The sequence below is a fragment of the Poeciliopsis prolifica genome, unplaced genomic scaffold, assembly GCF_027474105.1.
Source record: "Poeciliopsis prolifica strain line A6 unplaced genomic scaffold, Auburn_PproV2 SCAFFOLD041, whole genome shotgun sequence".
Taxonomy (NCBI): Eukaryota; Metazoa; Chordata; class Actinopteri; order Cyprinodontiformes; family Poeciliidae; genus Poeciliopsis; species Poeciliopsis prolifica.
Window position 1 is genome coordinate 1,694,817 of NW_026562416.1, and position 17,326 is coordinate 1,712,142.

At 40.6% G+C, this 17,326-nt stretch overlaps 2 protein-coding genes across 2 annotated transcripts; one reads left to right on the forward strand and one right to left on the reverse strand.

Annotated features, from left to right (window-relative positions):
• The first annotated feature begins 681 nt into the window (after window positions 1-681).
• Window positions 682-6,153, forward strand: rpl11 (ribosomal protein L11). The gene is made up of 6 exons (XM_055055016.1): window positions 682-743; window positions 1,323-1,473; window positions 1,556-1,662; window positions 2,671-2,802; window positions 5,072-5,182; window positions 6,062-6,153. Exons 1-6 carry the CDS (start codon window positions 738-740, stop codon window positions 6,089-6,091), a joined length of 537 nt encoding a protein of 178 aa, XP_054910991.1. The 5' UTR covers window positions 682-737; the 3' UTR covers window positions 6,092-6,153.
• A 739-nt stretch (window positions 6,154-6,892) lies between these two features.
• On the reverse strand, window positions 6,893-17,314 carry klhl43 (kelch-like family member 43). The gene is made up of 7 exons (XM_055055013.1): window positions 17,123-17,314; window positions 14,166-14,546; window positions 11,140-11,288; window positions 10,705-11,051; window positions 8,991-9,290; window positions 8,682-8,857; window positions 6,893-8,270 (listed from the first exon to the last, which is right to left on the reverse strand). Exons 2-7 carry the CDS (start codon window positions 14,465-14,467, stop codon window positions 7,472-7,474), a joined length of 2,073 nt encoding a protein of 690 aa, XP_054910988.1. The 5' UTR covers window positions 14,468-14,546; window positions 17,123-17,314; the 3' UTR covers window positions 6,893-7,471.
• Between the last annotated feature and the right edge of the window lie 12 nt (window positions 17,315-17,326).

Below are 17,326 nucleotides of genomic sequence, written 5' to 3' on the forward strand. Positions count from 1 at the left end.
ATGCAAAATAAAGATTGTGTCAGAAAATATTTAAAAGATTTTGTGATTGTATGTTTATTTTTAATTCAGAATAACATATTATTAAAAGAGGATTCCTTGGGAAACAAACAATTTTCTAAAAAATTAAATGTTAAATCTTTTTCAGATTGCAGCAAAATTATTTTTTGTCCTAATATATTTAACCTAAGAAGTCATTGTCATCTTTGTATTTCAGTGCTTTGTGACCTTCTGTAAGGATTAAAAACAGTAATATAATCATCATCACCTACTCATTAATCCTCATTTGCCACATCAGTTTTTCTTTTTCAAAATATTCGTCATATTTATTGCATTTATGCTCCTATTAACATATGAATGTTTTAAGGGATATCCTTTATCTTCAACTATAAATACAATACTGATATCTGGCAATTATTTTTATACTGAGCTTTAATAATAATAATAATATAACAATAATTTAATAGTATTAACAATAGTTCGCATCACATTTCACTATATTCAAGAATAAAATAATATATTAAAGCTATTGCTACGCATTGTAGGACTCTTAGAGAAATATAAGAAGAATATAAGTATAATTTTAAATAATATTTAGAAGAAAGGAGAGTGGTGTGGATTTAAATGATACTCTCTAAGCGGAACCCTCTTTTTATTTCTGGGGGGATCGATTGAAGGCGCACACTTCGCTATAAATCTGTCCCGCCGGAAACGTGTCGTCCTTTTCTACGCGATCCAACATGGCGGTGAGTGTAATGTCGCATTGAACTCACACAAAATTACTGTTTAAATCTACAATCATCGGGGTGTGAAAGCTGATTTATCGGCTATTAGCTGTTCAGACACACGGACCCAAAGATGAACTTTGTATCTCCCGCTGTATTTGTTGGATAAGCATCACAGATGTAGGTTAAATTAGCTAAGGAAACTGATGCTAACTGTCTAGCCGCTGAAAACTTTATTTCACTGATGGTAGTTCGGGTAAACATTCTGCTGAAGGTGTTGAAACGTGTCGCGTAGTTTCTCGACGGGATTCTGTTAATATTTGAGCTGTGAGTTCATTAAATTTCGGACAGATCTGTGATCTGTTTTGATGCTAATGCTACAGGGGAGATGTTCGGACATGTTCTGCAACCGGCGTGTGTCTGACAGCCAGCTCCACTGAGCTGTCTGTGTTAAAATGGGTTTTGTTAGCTGCACCTGGTTAGTTAGTGCTTTAACCTCGGTTAATTTGGGTTAGTTAGGTGTTTTAACTAGACATGACAGCAGCTGTCATGTTATTTAGCTGTCAGCAGCTAAATAATCGTGTGTGTTTTTCCCTGCAGGACCAGAGTGAGAAGAAGGAGAACCCCATGAGAGAGCTGCGCATCAGGAAGCTCTGCCTGAACATCTGCGTGGGCGAAAGCGGAGACAGACTGACCAGAGCCGCCAAGGTGTTGGAGCAGCTGACCGGACAGACTCCCGTCTTCTCTAAGGGTCAGTGTTTTGGTCCGGACGGCCGGTGGGACTGAATGTCTGAGGTGTGTTCTGATTTCTGGGTCCGTTCGTCTCTCCGCAGCCCGCTATACTGTGAGATCCTTTGGCATTCGCAGGAATGAAAAGATTGCTGTCCACTGCACTGTCCGTGGGGCCAAAGCAGAGGAGATCCTGGAGAAAGGGCTGAAGGTGAGGCTCTGTTTGGTGCTGTGGGGTCCAAACTCCTAAATTAAAAATAACAGAGCTTTACATTTCATTAAAAGTGCTGTATTTTCTGTTAAATTTAACATACAAAAAATAATTTGTCTTTCAACTGTGAGGGAAAATAGTTTTTTTTTCAGCCAGCTGATGGTGAGCATCAACATGTTGGGGAGAATCTGGTTGGTTTTAACTGCAGTATCTAACTCCACACCAGGTCTAGTTTAAATAGATCTATGTTTAAGTTTGTCCATGTTAAAACTATGAAATGACATTTGAGCCTTTTTGGGAACGACGGAGCAGCACTTTTTTGTAAATATGTGTAATTTGAGTGTAAATATTGTGGAAACAGTTTTAAAGGGCCAGTTTGTTGAAATCTCTCCTGATCTAAAGTTTATTTTGGACTTTGAATCTTTTTGTCTGATTTGGATCCTGATGCCATAATTTCTCCTTCTAGTCTTGTTGCATTTCACATAGATTGGACCATATGGCTTAAAATGTAGTCAAATTTATTCTTTTTTTTTTTGTCATAGCAGACCTGATTTCTGATTGTTTTTGTTTTTTGTTGTTTTGGTTTTTTTTATGAGAAATGGCGATAAATATTTTCAAAACGTGAGTTTTCTTTGTCATTCCTTCTGTGAGGTAAACAATGCAATTTTACTAGAAAATTAAATTGACAAGAAAAGCCTCGTTATAACAAGAGAAGCCGTCATCGGTTCAAAGTCCTGCTGATGATAATCTGATGTTGATGCGTTAAGATTGTCTGTAAAACTTTTATCAAAGTATAACTTAACAATCAACATTCTTTTAAATCAGGTATTTCTTGTACTTTAGTTCTCATGAAATAACTTTATTCTGGTAACATTCTAAACGTTCTCATATTATTGTGGCTCCTTACTGAATTCTTACAGTAACAACAACATGAACATGCAGAGAAAAAAACAGAAACTGTGACTGCTTGCCGTACGGTGATGTTCCGCTCCCCTCTGCTGCCTTCAGGTGCGCGAGTACGAGTTGAGGAAGAACAACTTCTCTGACACCGGGAACTTCGGCTTCGGCATCCAGGAGCACATCGACCTGGGCATCAAGTACGACCCCAGCATCGGCATCTACGGACTGGACTTCTACGTGGTGAGACTCACCAGCTCCACAAGTTTGATCAAACATGCAACTTTAATTTGTTCAGTCAGTGCAAGTAGAAGCATAACAGTCAGTGGAAAATAAATAATAAGAAAACCAACAGAAACAAAAGGTTGATTACTTTGGTAAAATAAACAACAAACATTTCAAACGGTTTTCACTGCAGAAACACAAGATCTAAGCATTTTTGTCCAGTTTTTATGGAAATATGTTGTTGCACTGAAATTAGACAAAACTAACTTACAAATAACTTGATCTAGGAATATGAGCTTCTTTTAAATATATAAACAGTTTTAGTTCTGTGGCTGATTATTTTACCGTACTTTCCGGACTATTAGCCGCACCTGAATATAAGCCGCAGAAGCTAAATTGCATGATTTGTACATATACAAGCCGCACCGGACTATAAGCCGCAGGTTTTTTATGTTTCGTAATTACCATATGGTTCGTGCACAGAGGGGATTGTTGGGAAAGAGGCAACTGTTTGGGGAATCTCCTATTTATTAACATTTCAACACAAATTGCATATTTGCATACGTTAACTGTTACAATTTAGTGCAATAGTAGCTCCCATTTATAAACATTTGAAGAAACAAGTTGCATATTTGCCTAACGTTTTCAACCATTTAGTGCAATAGTAGCTACAGAAGCTAGAGAACATATAAAGCTACAACAACAAATAAAGTGCCTGTGACACGACAGTAAGTCTAAATTGCAGTAACACGGCTGCTTAAAATATACGGTTATCAGCCTACCAGAAAAGTTATTACCATAACCCTCCTCTTCATCTTTGGTGAAGTAAACGGCTGTAACCAGAAAAGTCAAGTCATTAATCCTCATCTTCGTCTTCTTCCTCCGTACTAACACCACAAAAGTCCTCATCTTCAGTGTCGGAAACAAACAGGTTCAGGGCTTCGTCAGTCACTCTCCCCTCTCTTTCGATGTCGCTCTCAAAACCAACGAACTCCTTTTCGTCACTGTCGGAATCGAACAGCCTCTGAAAGGCCTGAGGTGTGGCGGCGTCCTCCTGTCAATCATGCAGCAGTCCAGCCTTTCTGAACCCGTTGGTGATTGTGAATTTTTTTACACTCCTCCACGCCATCAGGATCCACTCGCAAACTTGTGTGAGTGGATAATGAGGGTATCTCACAAACTGTCTTGTGCTCGCAATGTCCGTCTTTCTCGCTGTCGTTCTGTCTCGTACCACTCGCGTAGAAGTCTGCTTCCGGAGGACCTCCGCGTTCCCGTGCTCACGGCTACTTGTGTGTTGAAGCAAATGTGACGTCAACATGGTGGATGGTAAAATCCATAGATTTTATGGCAAGCCGTTTTAACATAAATTTGGTTTTGCCGCCCTTACATTCCAGATATCTCAAATTGTTTTATGACTAGACATTTTAGCAATTTAAGATATCTCTAATTATATTTTGACTAGACAAAATACCTATTTGAGATATCTCTAATTACATTCTGACTAGTCAAAATGTAATTGGAGATATCTTGAATTATTATTCTTACTAGTCAGAATATAAGTGCAGATATCTTAAATTACCATTCCGGATAGTCAAAATGTAGTTTTGTCTAGTCAAAATGCATTTTCAGATATCTAGAATATAATTACGGATAGTCAGACGGAACCAAATTTATGTTAAAATGGCTTGCCATAGAGATTAGGTATCCCCCTAGTGGCCGTTAGCTGTAAAAATCCATAGATAAGCCGCACTGCTATATAAGCCGCAGGGTCGAAAAAATGGGGAAAAAGTCGCGGCTTATAGTCCGAAAATTACGGTACTTATAACCTGGAAATGAAACGATCAGCCTGTGGAACTGCAACGGTTTGTTTTGTCAACATGAAGGAATATTGATGATCTCTCCAAAATTACTTCATAACATGTTTTTGCAGCACAAAAAGAGATATTAGGAAATTGAAATATAATGTAAAATATAATGTGTTGCTCAGTGGACACAGCATAGAGTTACAGTGAATAGATCAGGAACATTGTCGCCGATATCCGATCTATAATTATTTTTAGTATCAGGACTGATGCAGATATTTAATCTCTAAAAACAAAGAACACAGAAAACGAGGTTAAAATGACTTTACTGCACATAATTTGTCCTTAAAACCAAATCAAACACAGGAATTATAAAAAGTATAAGAATTAAAATTCATGTATTTTGACACATTAAGACAAACATTTATTTTTTGGACTTTATGTGATGAACTGTTGTTCTGATTCACCTCTCTCTCCTCCTCCAGGTTCTGGGCAGACCCGGCTTCAGCATCGCAGACAAGAAGCGGAAAACGGGTCGCATCGGCGCCAAGCACCGCATCCGCAAAGAGGAGGCCATGCGCTGGTTCCAGCAGAAGGTGAGTTCAGAGGTCAACCTCCTGATCCCACCAGTGGAGAAACATGGAGATCAAGTTATCAGTACAACAGCAGGCCAAAAATACAATTATTGTCTCAATTATAATTAAGACAATTAATTATAATTGTCTTAATCCCAGACTTTGACTAGGCCACTGACATTTGTAACCCAAGAACCATTTTTCTCTTTCCAGCCAAAATTAACTTCAGACCCTCAAATATCATGAATTCTTTTTCAAAAAGACATAAATGTAGTTCAGTGTCTACTTTGGGAAACATTAAAAAATACAACACAATTTTATCTTTAAAATAGACATTACATTTTACAAAAAGAGATGGATTTTTAGATATGATATGAAATAAAAAAGCACATATAATCCAACTCAGTGTCACAAAATCGGCTCCAACAGTAAATTTCTGGTTCATTTTAGTTTTTGTGGAAATTAAATGCAAATGAAAAAACTTCATTTGTTACATTTCTATTTTGAACATGAGCTGCTTGTTTGTACTTTAACCAAAGTTTTAAGTCATTAAGTGACTCAAAGTTGGCCCAACGAAGTTGCTTTGATGAATAAATTTAATTGAATCTTCAGGGATTTATTTAATCTTAACGTGTTGTTTTTGTGTTTGACTCACCGAAGCTCAAGTTTAATTAATTTAATGTTTAAATTCAGACATCAGAAGTTTCAATTAAATCTGAGAATAAATAGGAATCTCCTACATATGGAAATATCCAATATGGCTGCCAACATAAAGGTTGAAGGCATAACATGGTTCTCATGGTGTAGATCTTTAGTGTTGAATATTTAACATAATAAATGATCAGATTTTGTATCATCAGTTTTTCACTGTTGACTAAAACTGTTTGTTTCTTTTTCCAGTATGATGGCATCATTCTCCCCGGCAAGTAAAGGAGCTCCTCTCTGTCTTGTTTGTAACTAAACAATAAAATTATTAAAAAAACAAAAACCAAGGTCTGTTGTGGGATTAATTCTTTATTATTATTATTATTTTTTAATAAGGAAATGATGTAATCACATAAAGCTATGAGAGCAACAGAGGAACTGAACTAGTAGCATTTTATTAAAATGTGTATTAATAAAACATATTTTGTTTATTTCACTGAAGTTTCATATTTAAAAAGTGGCTTCAGTTTTTTTTTTTTTAGATGATGAGCAGAAGTTGTGTGCGTCCTGATGGAGATTTTTTTTAGTAATTTTGTATGATCAATAAGATTCATAAACCAGAAATGAAATGAAATTTCAACTTGTTTTTAACTGATGCATAAAGTCTTAAAATGCCGTAACGCTTCACTTCTGAAGCAAATCTAATTTGAACACAATGAGCCGAATGCAAGTTTCAAACCACAAGGTGGCAGCATTGCCTCGTATCCAACATGAGGCGATTATTGGGGTAAAGTGGATGTCAAAGTTCAGGTTTTGCCCTCAGGGCTGCAAATGTTTCACCAGCAACTTTTAGCCTTTGAGTAAAAATCTAAACAAAATCACTTTTATAATTAAACTGTAATTGATTTTCTGCTTATGAACCCTTTCAAAGCACAAGTCATTATTAACTGATGTATTACACATTAATTTCAGTATATTGTACTGAAAAGTGTTTTACTGAGTTTTACCTTCATGTCGGCACAAATTGAGCTCCTGACAGGCGGAGTGTGAATCTGATCCGTTTAATACAGAAAACAAGAAGCAAAATGTCGACCAGATTGTCTTTATTCAGTGAAACTCCACCAAAACAATCCAGAGATTTGATCAAATAAGTTTCATCAGCATTTTGTTTTACAGTAGTTTATCCACAGTGTGAAGGACTGGAGTCTCACTGGTTCAGTCATAGTTGCAGTAAAAATTTAAACTTTTATTTTTCATTAGCCTTTATAGAGCGTGTTTTACATTTCTCTCATTAAGACAATCTGATTTATCACTTTGTTTGATACCACATTACCTCACATTAAGTAATTTAGCAGGTTCTCCTGTCTCAGTGATCTGCTCCATCTTTCCTGCTCATCCACCTGCTCCACTCCTCTTTCCCTTGCAGCTTTCTCTCTAAACTAACCTCCACCTGCAGCTTCCTCTTGTTTTCTGCTAATCAGCACAGAGAAATTAGCTCAGCTTCAATCTGAAGAAAAGGAGCAACTCTTCTGGTTTTCTCTGCTCCCCTTATGGATACATGTAGAATGTTTTTGTGCTTTTGCAGGTTCTAGAAAAGCTATTATTCAGGTGTGAAATGTCTGCAGACAGTAAAGTCCTTGGACATGGTCATGGCTCCGGGTCGCTCTACGCCTTGGCGCCCTGTCCGGGGGCCACGCTGCTCTCCCTGCTGCGGTTCTTGGCGGCCAGCTGCGGGTCTTCGTGGCCCGGCGTGTTGCGGTGTTGCTGCCGCCGCGGGGCATTGCGGGGTGGCAGGGTGAGGCTGCAGCAGGACACTCCCACCGTGGGCTCCGGGAGGTCTTCGGCTTTGGACCAGCTGTCGGTAGCCGGGTCGTACTTCTGCACAGCCGCCTTGTAGCGCTTCTCCGCCTCGTTCCAGCCGCCCAGCAGGTACAGCTTGTCTCCCAGTGGGGAGAGGCCGGCGGTGCTCACGCCCAGTGGGAGAGAGGCGACCCGACCCCACGCCCCACTCTCTGGGGAGAACACCTCCACTGACAGGACATCCACCCGCTCTCCTCCGGGCCCCAGCTGGCTTCCCCCCACCACATAAACCCTCCCTCCAAGGATGGCGGAGCAGTGCCAGCCACGGGGCGTCTCCAGGGGAGCCTGCTCGGTCCAGGTGTCGCTCTCCATGCTGTAGCGGGCCACTGACCGGGAGTAGGCGCAGCTGATGTAGCCGCCGGTCACCAGGATGTCTCCGGAGGGCAGAGTGGCACTGGAGTGGCAGCAGCGGGGCACCTCCATGGGGGCTTTCATCTGCCAGGTGTTGGAGGCCGGCAGGTAGCTCTCAGTGGTGGCCAGCAGACCCTCAACATTGCGGCCACCAATGGCGAACAGGCGGCCGCCGCTGGCAGACAGGGAGAAGTGGGTGCGGCGCTGACGCATGCTGGCCAGGTGCAGCCAGGTGTTGAAGCGAGGGTCGTACCTGATGGGTTGGAGAGAGACAGTGACCTTTATCTGATTCACAGCACAAGCAGAGAAAGAAACCGTGGCTCTCAGAGTGTTGGTTAAAGTACAGTATTTCCATTTCTTGGCCTGATCAATGGTTCTTAAGGCTTTCTGAAGGTTGTTCTTTTCTCTACATCAGTTGTCTGAAACTGCAGTCCTCAAAGGTCGTTGACCCGCTGCGTTTAGATGTGTCTCTTGCCCTCTATTTGAACAAACAGCCTCAGTTGCATGCAGTCAAGCTCTACAGAAGTCAGGAATAAGTAATAAAAGAATCTTGGACTGTTGCTCAGGCTCATGTAAAAGAGATTACAGCAAAGCCTGAATGCTTGGAAGGAAACGGCTGAGGACTGGATGAGGGTTGGATTCTCGTTAGGAATGGCCAGTTCACCTGCTGAGTGTGCTGACGGCATGTTTGGCCTGATTGCGGGCGTCGTTCTGGTCCTCTCCTCCGGCCACGTACAGGAAGCCATCCATGACGGCCACGCATTGGTTGAAGCTCTTAGCCGGAAGCTGGGTCAGGTGGCGCCAGGAGGCGGCTCCTTCACGAGGGTCCCTCCATAGCACCTGAATGGGAAGGTCAAAGGTCAAAAAGAATGCTGCACTTTAGGAAGAGATCAATCTTAAAACCTCATTATGAAAAATGTCAGTTTCAGTTTTTCTGTCAGTAATTAGTGTTACTGTTGCTGTCGACACTGACCTCGCGGCTAAGAGCCCTCTCAGTGAGTGACGGACGTCCTCCGATGGTGAGCAGAGTCTGCTGGGCCCCTCGGGCCTGAGTGCGCCGGGACTGCAGGGTGTTCTGCTGGTGGGGCAGCAGATGGTAGTTCATGGCGTCAACCAGTAGGCGGTGACACTGGGGGTCCAGCATCATTCGGGGGACGGGCTGGATCTGGCTCACCAGCTCGCTGGCTGGAATCGTCTCGAAACGGACTTGAGACAGAAGCTCAGCAGCGTGGGGCTGACGGGACGCGTCAAAGTCCAGCCACCTGTTGGCGAGCTGCAGGAGTCAGTGAAGAGTTTCAGTGTGCTGTAAAAGGGCATCATGAAGTCATTAGTTCCTCTTTTCCACTGAGTGGTACGTCATGGATTTGTGCTTTTGGGGACACTACAACCTCGTCTTCATCGCCTTTCACCGGTTCTTCCCCGGCCAGCACCGGACCAGCTGGGTATTTCCCTCAAGTGATTTGAGTGACAGCAGACTGCATTCATTGATTGGCTGTAGTAGTTGGGATTTGACAATGCCATGGTTAAACTTGAAGTCCAAGCTTTTTATCAATTGTGGCAGAAGAAGGAATACAATGACAACTGGACAGACCAACCCACAGCTTCTGACAAACTGACTGAACATCATCGGCGATTCAACTGCAGCTCCTGTAGTTCCTGACCTTGCAAACTCTCAACGTGGGTAGAACTGAAACAAACATTAACCAAATAGTAATTCTTGACAATGGAGGAGGAGCTTATTTGATGGTTTGGTGTATTTAGGAGAACGTTTCCACTGCCAGTTGCACTGGGCAGAAGAATGTCTTGTGCTTGTCAGAAGCTGTGATGTTTTTCTGTCCACCAGTCAACTGACTGTTGTGTGATGCCAGTTGCTGCACTGGACCATTGTCCTGTGTACCTACAGTTGAATGGTCCCATACATACGCATTAGTTGTATGGAAACAGACAAGATTCACTAAACTGCAGCAACTAATGCAGCACCACACAGTGGAAGTGAAGCATAAAGAGTTCAGATGGTGGGCATTTGTGTTTACATCTATCCTGTTAGACTTTAGTGCTGCATGTTTACAGTTGATCATGGTATTCATGGGTCGAGACTTCACAGGTAAAGACATTTAAATCTTTCTTGTCCACCACAAATGCTGATGGTGTACCACAGGGTTCAGTGTTTGGAGCATTTCTCTGTTGTAGGTATTCACTTCCACTCTGATTTATTATGTATTATGCTGATGATACTCAGCTAAACGTGATTAATCCAGGCTCAGAACCCAGGAATATAATAATCATCCATTAGCAAAGTTAATTACATAATTAAACTAAGCTTTTGATATTCAGGAAGGCGTTCATCTACAGAATGGAGCAGCTGTTCACCTACTGACAGACTCATGTGCTGCTCAGATTATAAATACTAAAGTTTCAGCTGCTCGTCTATTTCCAATGTGAACATGTATATGAATAAAAAGCATACAGTGTGAGTTATGTTTAGAGATTTCAGTGGACATGTGGGTGTCTGGTTTGGAAATGTGGGTCTGTGCCGGCTGTGAGCAGCTGGTCTGGGGTCTGTTTTTGGACCCTGCTGTAAATAGAAGGAATGAGGCGAGATGGGTAAATACAGTTATCTTCTTGGAAAAGATTTGAGAAGAGGATATAAGTTATTCTGGGGGAGCATCTAAAGTTTGACCCCTGACCTGGAAAGCCGTGATCTCTGTTGGCAGGACCAGGGAGTCATCCTGCAGGAAGGCGGAGATCTGCTCCAGGGTCAGCTGCGTGAACAACGGCGTTTCGGCAAACTGCACAAAGTTTTCCAGGATGAAGCGGCGGGCGGCGGCGCAGACGGGCAGCAGTCCGTAGGCTGCGGCGATGTTCCAGATGTAGACGCAGGTTTGCACGTTGAGCTCAGCCAGCAGAAAGTCCATGCACATCTTCAGGAGCTGCGGGATCTGCAGGGTGGCGGCAGCAGAGACGGTGCATCCGATGGTGTAGAGGGACATGTGGACACGACCCATGTAGGCAAAGGTGATGACGTTGGCGAGACCTGGAGACAGACACATAAAAACTTTCATGAATAACTTTTACAATTCCTTCTGAAGGTTGGAAACGTGATGTGGCCTGAGTGAACGGACCCAGCGGTGACAGGGAGGGGAGCTCCAGGCGCTTCATTCCCGGGTCTTTGGCCAGAATCTCCCTGAAGTACTGGCTGACCGAGGAGATGACCAGCTTATGGACGTCGAAGGCTTTAGACTTACAGGCCAACTCCAGATCGGTCAGAAACCTGAGCAGGTAGGAGGAGAACCAATCAGCAGCCGGCCTGAAGACAACAATGTCCATCCATGTGTTCATCCATCCATTCATCTGTTCATCCATCCATTCATCTGTTCATCCATTCATCTGTTCATCCATTCATCTGTTCATCCATTCATCTGTTCATCCATCCATCTGTTCATCTGTCTGTCCATTTTTAGTTTAACTACATTTCCCTGCAGCTGTAACGTTTATTACTGAATCACATCTGGATGATTATTACTGAATCACATCTGGATGATTATTACTGAATCACATCGGGATGATTATTACTGAATCACATCTGGATGTTTATTACTGAATCACATCTGGATGATTATTACTGAATCACATCTGGATGATTATTACTGAATCACATCTGGATGATTATTACTGAATCACATCTGGATGATTATTACTGAATCACATCTGGATGATTATTACTGAATCACATCTGGATGATTGTTACTGAATCACATCTGGATGATTATTACTGAATCACATCTGGATTATTGTTACTGAATCACATCTGGATGATTATTACTGAATCACATCTGGATGATTATTACTGAATCACATCTGGATGATTGTTACTGAATCACATCTGGATGATTATTACTGAATCACATCTGGATGTTTGTTACTGAATCACATCTGGATGATTATTACTGAATCACATCTGGATGATTATTACTGAATCACATCTGGATGATTATTACTGAATCACATCTGGATGTTTGTTACTGAATCACATCTGGATGATTATTACTGAATCACATCTGGATGATTATTACTGAATCACATCTGGATGATTATTACTGAATCACATCTGGATGATTATTACTGAATCACATCTGGATGATTATTACTGAATCACATCTGGATGATTATTACTGAATCACATCTGGATGATTGTTACTGAATCACATCTGGATGTTTGTTACTGAATCACATCTGGATGATTATTACTGAATCACATCTGGATGTTTGTTACTGAATCACATCTGGATGATTATTACTGAATCACATCTGGATGATTATTACTGAATCACATCTGGATGACTATTACTGAATCACATCTGGATGTTTGTTACTGAATCACATCTGGATGATTATTACTGAATCACATCTGGATGACTATTACTGAATCACATCTGGATGTTTGTTACTGAATCACATCTGGATGATTATTACTGAATCACATCTGGATGATTATTACTGAATCACATCTGGATGTTTGTTACTGAATCACATCTGGATGATTATTACTGAATCACATCTGGATGTTTGTTACTGAATCACATCTGGATGATTATTACTGAATCACATCTGGATGATTATTACTGAATCACATCTGGGATGACTATTACTGAATCACATCTGGATGTTTGTTACTGAATCACATCTGGATGATTATTACTGAATCACATCTGGATGATTATTACTGAATCACATCTGGATGATTGTTACTGAATCACATCTGGATGATTATTACTGAATCACATCTGGATGATTATTACTGAATCACATCTGGATGTTTGTTACTGAATCACATCTGGTGATTATTACTGAATCACATCTGGATGTTGTTACTGAATCACATCTGGATGATTATTACTGAATCACATCTGGATGATTATTACTGAATCACATCTGGATGATTATTACTGAATCACATCTGGATGATTATTACTGAATCACATCTGGATGTTTGTTACTGAATCACATCTGGATGATTATTACTGAATCACATCTGGATGATTATTACTGAATCACATCTGGATGATTATTACTGAATCACATCTGGATGATTATTACTGAATCACATCTGGATAATTATTACTGAATCACATCTGGATGATTGTTACTGAATCACATCTGGATGATTATTACTGAATCACATCTGGATGATTATTACTGAATCACATCGGGATGATTATTACTGAATCACATCTGGATGTTTGTTACTGAATCACATCTGGATGATTATTACTGAATCACATCTGGATGATTGTTACTGAATCACATCTGGATGATTGTTACTGAATCACATCTGGATGATTATTACTGAATCACATCTGGATGATTGTTACTGAATCACATCTGGATGTTGTTACTGAATCACATCTGGATGATTATTACTGAATCACATCTGGATGATTATTACTGAATCACATCTGGATGTTTGTTACTGAATCACATCTGGATGATTATTACTGAATCACATCTGGATGTTTGTTACTGAATCACATCTGGATGATTGTTACTGAATCACATCTGGATGTTTGTTACTGAATCACATCTGGATGATTATTACTGAATCACATCTGGATGATTATTACTGAATCACATCTGGATGATTATTACTGAATCACATCTGGATGATTATTACTGAATCACATCTGGATGATTATTACTGAATCACATCTGGATGACTATTACTGAATCACATCTGGATGTTTGTTACTGAATCACATCTGGATGATTATTACTGAATCACATCTGGATGATTGTTACTGAATCACATCTGGATGTTTGTTACTGAATCACATCTGGATGATTGTTACTGAATCACATCTGGATGATTGTTACTGAATCACATCTGGATGATTGTTACTGAATCACATCTGGATGTTTGTTACTGAATCACATCTGGATGATTATTACTGAATCACATCTGGATGTTTGTTACTGAATCACATCTGGATGATTATTACTGAATCACATCTGGATGATTATTACTGAATCACATCTGGATGACTATACTGAACTCTCTGGCTTTTCTGACTGAGTTTTAACGTGCAGCAGAATATTTCAGCATCTTTTCTCAGAGCCCGGTTCTGATCCAGATGTGGCGGCGCAGACTAACTTCTCCTGCCGCATCTTGCTGAGCTCGTCCAGCAGCGCGTTGCCATGGAGAGGCCGTGTGAGCTCGCTGCCCAGGCCCAGCCCGCGCTCCCCGGGTTTGATGACGGGCGGCGGCAGCGGCAGGTTGAGGCTGTTGAGCTGAGCGATGTCCAGCGCCGCGATCTGCTCGATCTTCTTCACCGCCGTCTCCAGCACCACCACGCCGTCGCCCCGGCTCTCCACCTTCACCGGCAGGGAGCTGGGCTCCACGACGGCGTCTGCAGCGGGTTTCCTCTGACGGACGGTCTTCTTCTTAGGCGCCATGTTGGATTTCAGATTCAGAACTGATCAAGCTGTCAGGATTGTTCCTGGTTCCTTCGGTGGTTTTGCTTCAACACAACAGCTGAAGAGGAAATCATGGGACACGGAGAGAAACACTCAGTGAAACTGTGTGGGATATGGAAACGCAGATTCACACGACGAATGCTTTTATTCAGGGGAAAAACCACATATGTTCGTTACAGAATCTCAGAAAATTTATTATTCTGAGAAAAACTAAGATCCTCAAAATGTTGATTTTTAATTTTTTTGTGTATGAAATTGCTATAGAATTATTCTAGAATGATATTCTAGAGTAATTTCTAGAATAACTAGAAATTATAAGAATATTATGCAATATTCTTGCATTATTATTATTATTTTCTTGAAATATGACTCCATTCCCGCATTATTATGACTTTATTCTGGTATTATTACAACTTTTTACCCATATTATTATAAATTTATTGTGATAATGCCATGACTTTATTCCTGCATTGTCATGTCTGTATCTTTGCATTTTTTCAACTCTCCTCTCAAAATCAAAAATGAAAGTGACTAATCATAATTTACTCATAATTTAAACATGTTATGTTGGTCTGATATGAACATGTATCCAGTCACATCTGCAAATGCTGCTGAAAACCAGTCAACACCTTTTCTGGAACCAACCAGACCATCGCTGCCGGACAGATGTTGTCTCCATCAGCAGGTGATGGAGGCTGACAGGTGCAGCTGTGCTGTGCAAGGCCAGAAAGGAAGACCTGAGCTCCAGTTTGTGTTTTCTCTACACACAGAGCAACCGGGGAAGATCTGCAAGAAAACCAGATCTTCCTGACAGAGACGGTACAAGTTGTTCATGGAGAAAAACCACAAATTGTTGCATTGTGGGATTGATTGAGGAAATATAATCCAATCTCTGGGTGTATTAGTTTCAGTTTTTTAGATTTTAATTTGTCTGCTGTGCATTTTTAGGCTCTGAAATCTAAAATGAAATACAATCAGTATTTTTAAGCCACTGTTAGAAGCGAATCTTTCTGTTTTGATTTCTGTTGGCAGGATTGAGATCCTCTGCCTCCGAAACCCGAAACATTAAAACTGAAACAGTTAAATCCTAACAGCCTGAGCTGAAAACCTCTAAACTGACCGGCAGCGACCACAGACGTAAACATGATTCACGCCTCAGACCCGTCCTCCATAAATAGCACATTCCGGCCTGCTGGGCCCCGATATGGACGGAGCCGGGTGGGACGGACCTGCAGCTGTTGTTGGTGTCACATGAAGGGAGGGAGCTTCACTGCTACAGAAAGTAAAGACACCCTGCCTGAAACAAAACAGCAACAATCCAGCAGCAGAGACTCTGGAGAACTTCATTACATCTACAGCTGCACTTCTGACAACCGACACAAAACCGACACAAATGTTTGGTTTAAAACAATGAAGATTAAATAATTAAACACATGAATGCTGCAAGAAAGTTTGAGAATAAAGTTTCAGTCCAAATCAAATCAAAATTATGTAAATTAAAGGAAGAAAAAACTGTTCAGTTTAGATGAATGTTCTCCAGTACGCTGATGACTATGTCTTATTTTCAACAAATGTCAGGTTAAGGCATTTGTTTTGGGAAAAGAGAAGAAAAGAAAAGGGGGATGGAATTTATAAATTTCCTGAAACAATTTATTTTAAAAATATACAGAGCACAAAAAATACAAACATCAATACAAACATTACTAACTGCATAAATATGAAATACCTTCTATATGAAATGTTTTTGTAGAGATGATTGGATTAATATGTAAAGAAAGCAACACTGGGGAGGGAAAAAATATTTACCAAGTTTTATAATTAAGCTTCTATAAACTAATACGTCCCAATTCTGCATCTGAATTAAGTTATTGATAAGTCTGTTATCTGAAATCAATCAATGATTTATCTCCAGTTGCTGACAAACATTGATTCACAGAAAATTATTTACAGCCAAAGATCTGCCTTGGGTTTCACAGAAACAGAAATGAAAACATTAAAAAGCAGGTCATACAGAGGAAACATGTTTTCATTCTGTTCATCAGGCTGCGGGCTGAAAGTCTAAACTGTTTGTGTCCAGCATGTGTGGGGTCTGCAGAGATACTAGCTGCCATTTTTCTGACCCTAAACCTGGAAGGATGGACGATCGGCCCTGATGGTTAATCTGCAAACCAGTTAGAAACAGACTGGAAATGCTGGGTTGACTAGAAAACAGAGAATGGGGAGTCAACTTAAAAAGTTTAATTAATTTGTAACCAAATTAAGTTTTTCAGACTTACTGAATTTACATTTGTTTAACATGGCAAGTTTATAAACTTGACATATTTATGTGGATGAACTGAATATGATTCCTGTAGCAAATTAACTCAGTTTGCTTCAGTTGGATCAGCTGTTTTCTTTTTCAGTGTATCTGTCAATTTGCCTGTATTAAAACTTTCAGACTTTCAATTGATAAAATGCAGAGTTTCTGTTGTGATTGCATTGTGACAGCAGGTCACATGAGCAGCAAACAGGTTATTTCACTGAAAATGGGTGGAAAAGCAGCTGAAACCTAAAAACCCTTAAATATTCTGGTCAGATCCACCTTAAATAAAAACCTGGTTTCCCAGCAGAAATGGATTAAATTAACAGTTTTACCTTTTCCTCCTTCCTCCCTCTTGTTCCTTTCTTTTCTCTCGTTTCCTTCCTTTACGTTTCGTTCCTCAGTTGTTTTCCGCTTTGTCTCGTCCTTTAGTCCATCTGCAGGAGTGCTGTGTGTGTGAGTGTGTGTGTGTGAGTGTGTGAGAGTGTGTGTGTGTGTGGGGGGGGTTCAGGGTTTCAGGCTCCCACCAACACTGTGAC

Coding starts and splice junctions, on each gene's coding strand:
- rpl11 (XM_055055016.1), top strand. Junction 1,474..1,555: donor GACTCCCGTCTTCTCTAAGG/GTCAGTGTTTTG, acceptor GTCTCTCCGCAG/CCCGCTATACTGTGAGATCC. Junction 2,803..5,071: donor ACGGACTGGACTTCTACGTG/GTGAGACTCACC, acceptor CTCCTCCTCCAG/GTTCTGGGCAGACCCGGCTT.
- klhl43 (XM_055055013.1), bottom strand. CDS start 14,467: ATGGCGCCTAAGAAGAAGACCGTCCGTCAGAGGAAACCCGCTGCAGAC. Junction 11,052..11,139: donor CCCCTCCCTGTCACCGCTGG/GTCCGTTCACTC, acceptor GTCTGTCTCCAG/GTCTCGCCAACGTCATCACC. Junction 9,291..10,704: donor CAGAGATCACGGCTTTCCAG/GTCAGGGGTCAA, acceptor TGACTCCTGCAG/CTCGCCAACAGGTGGCTGGA.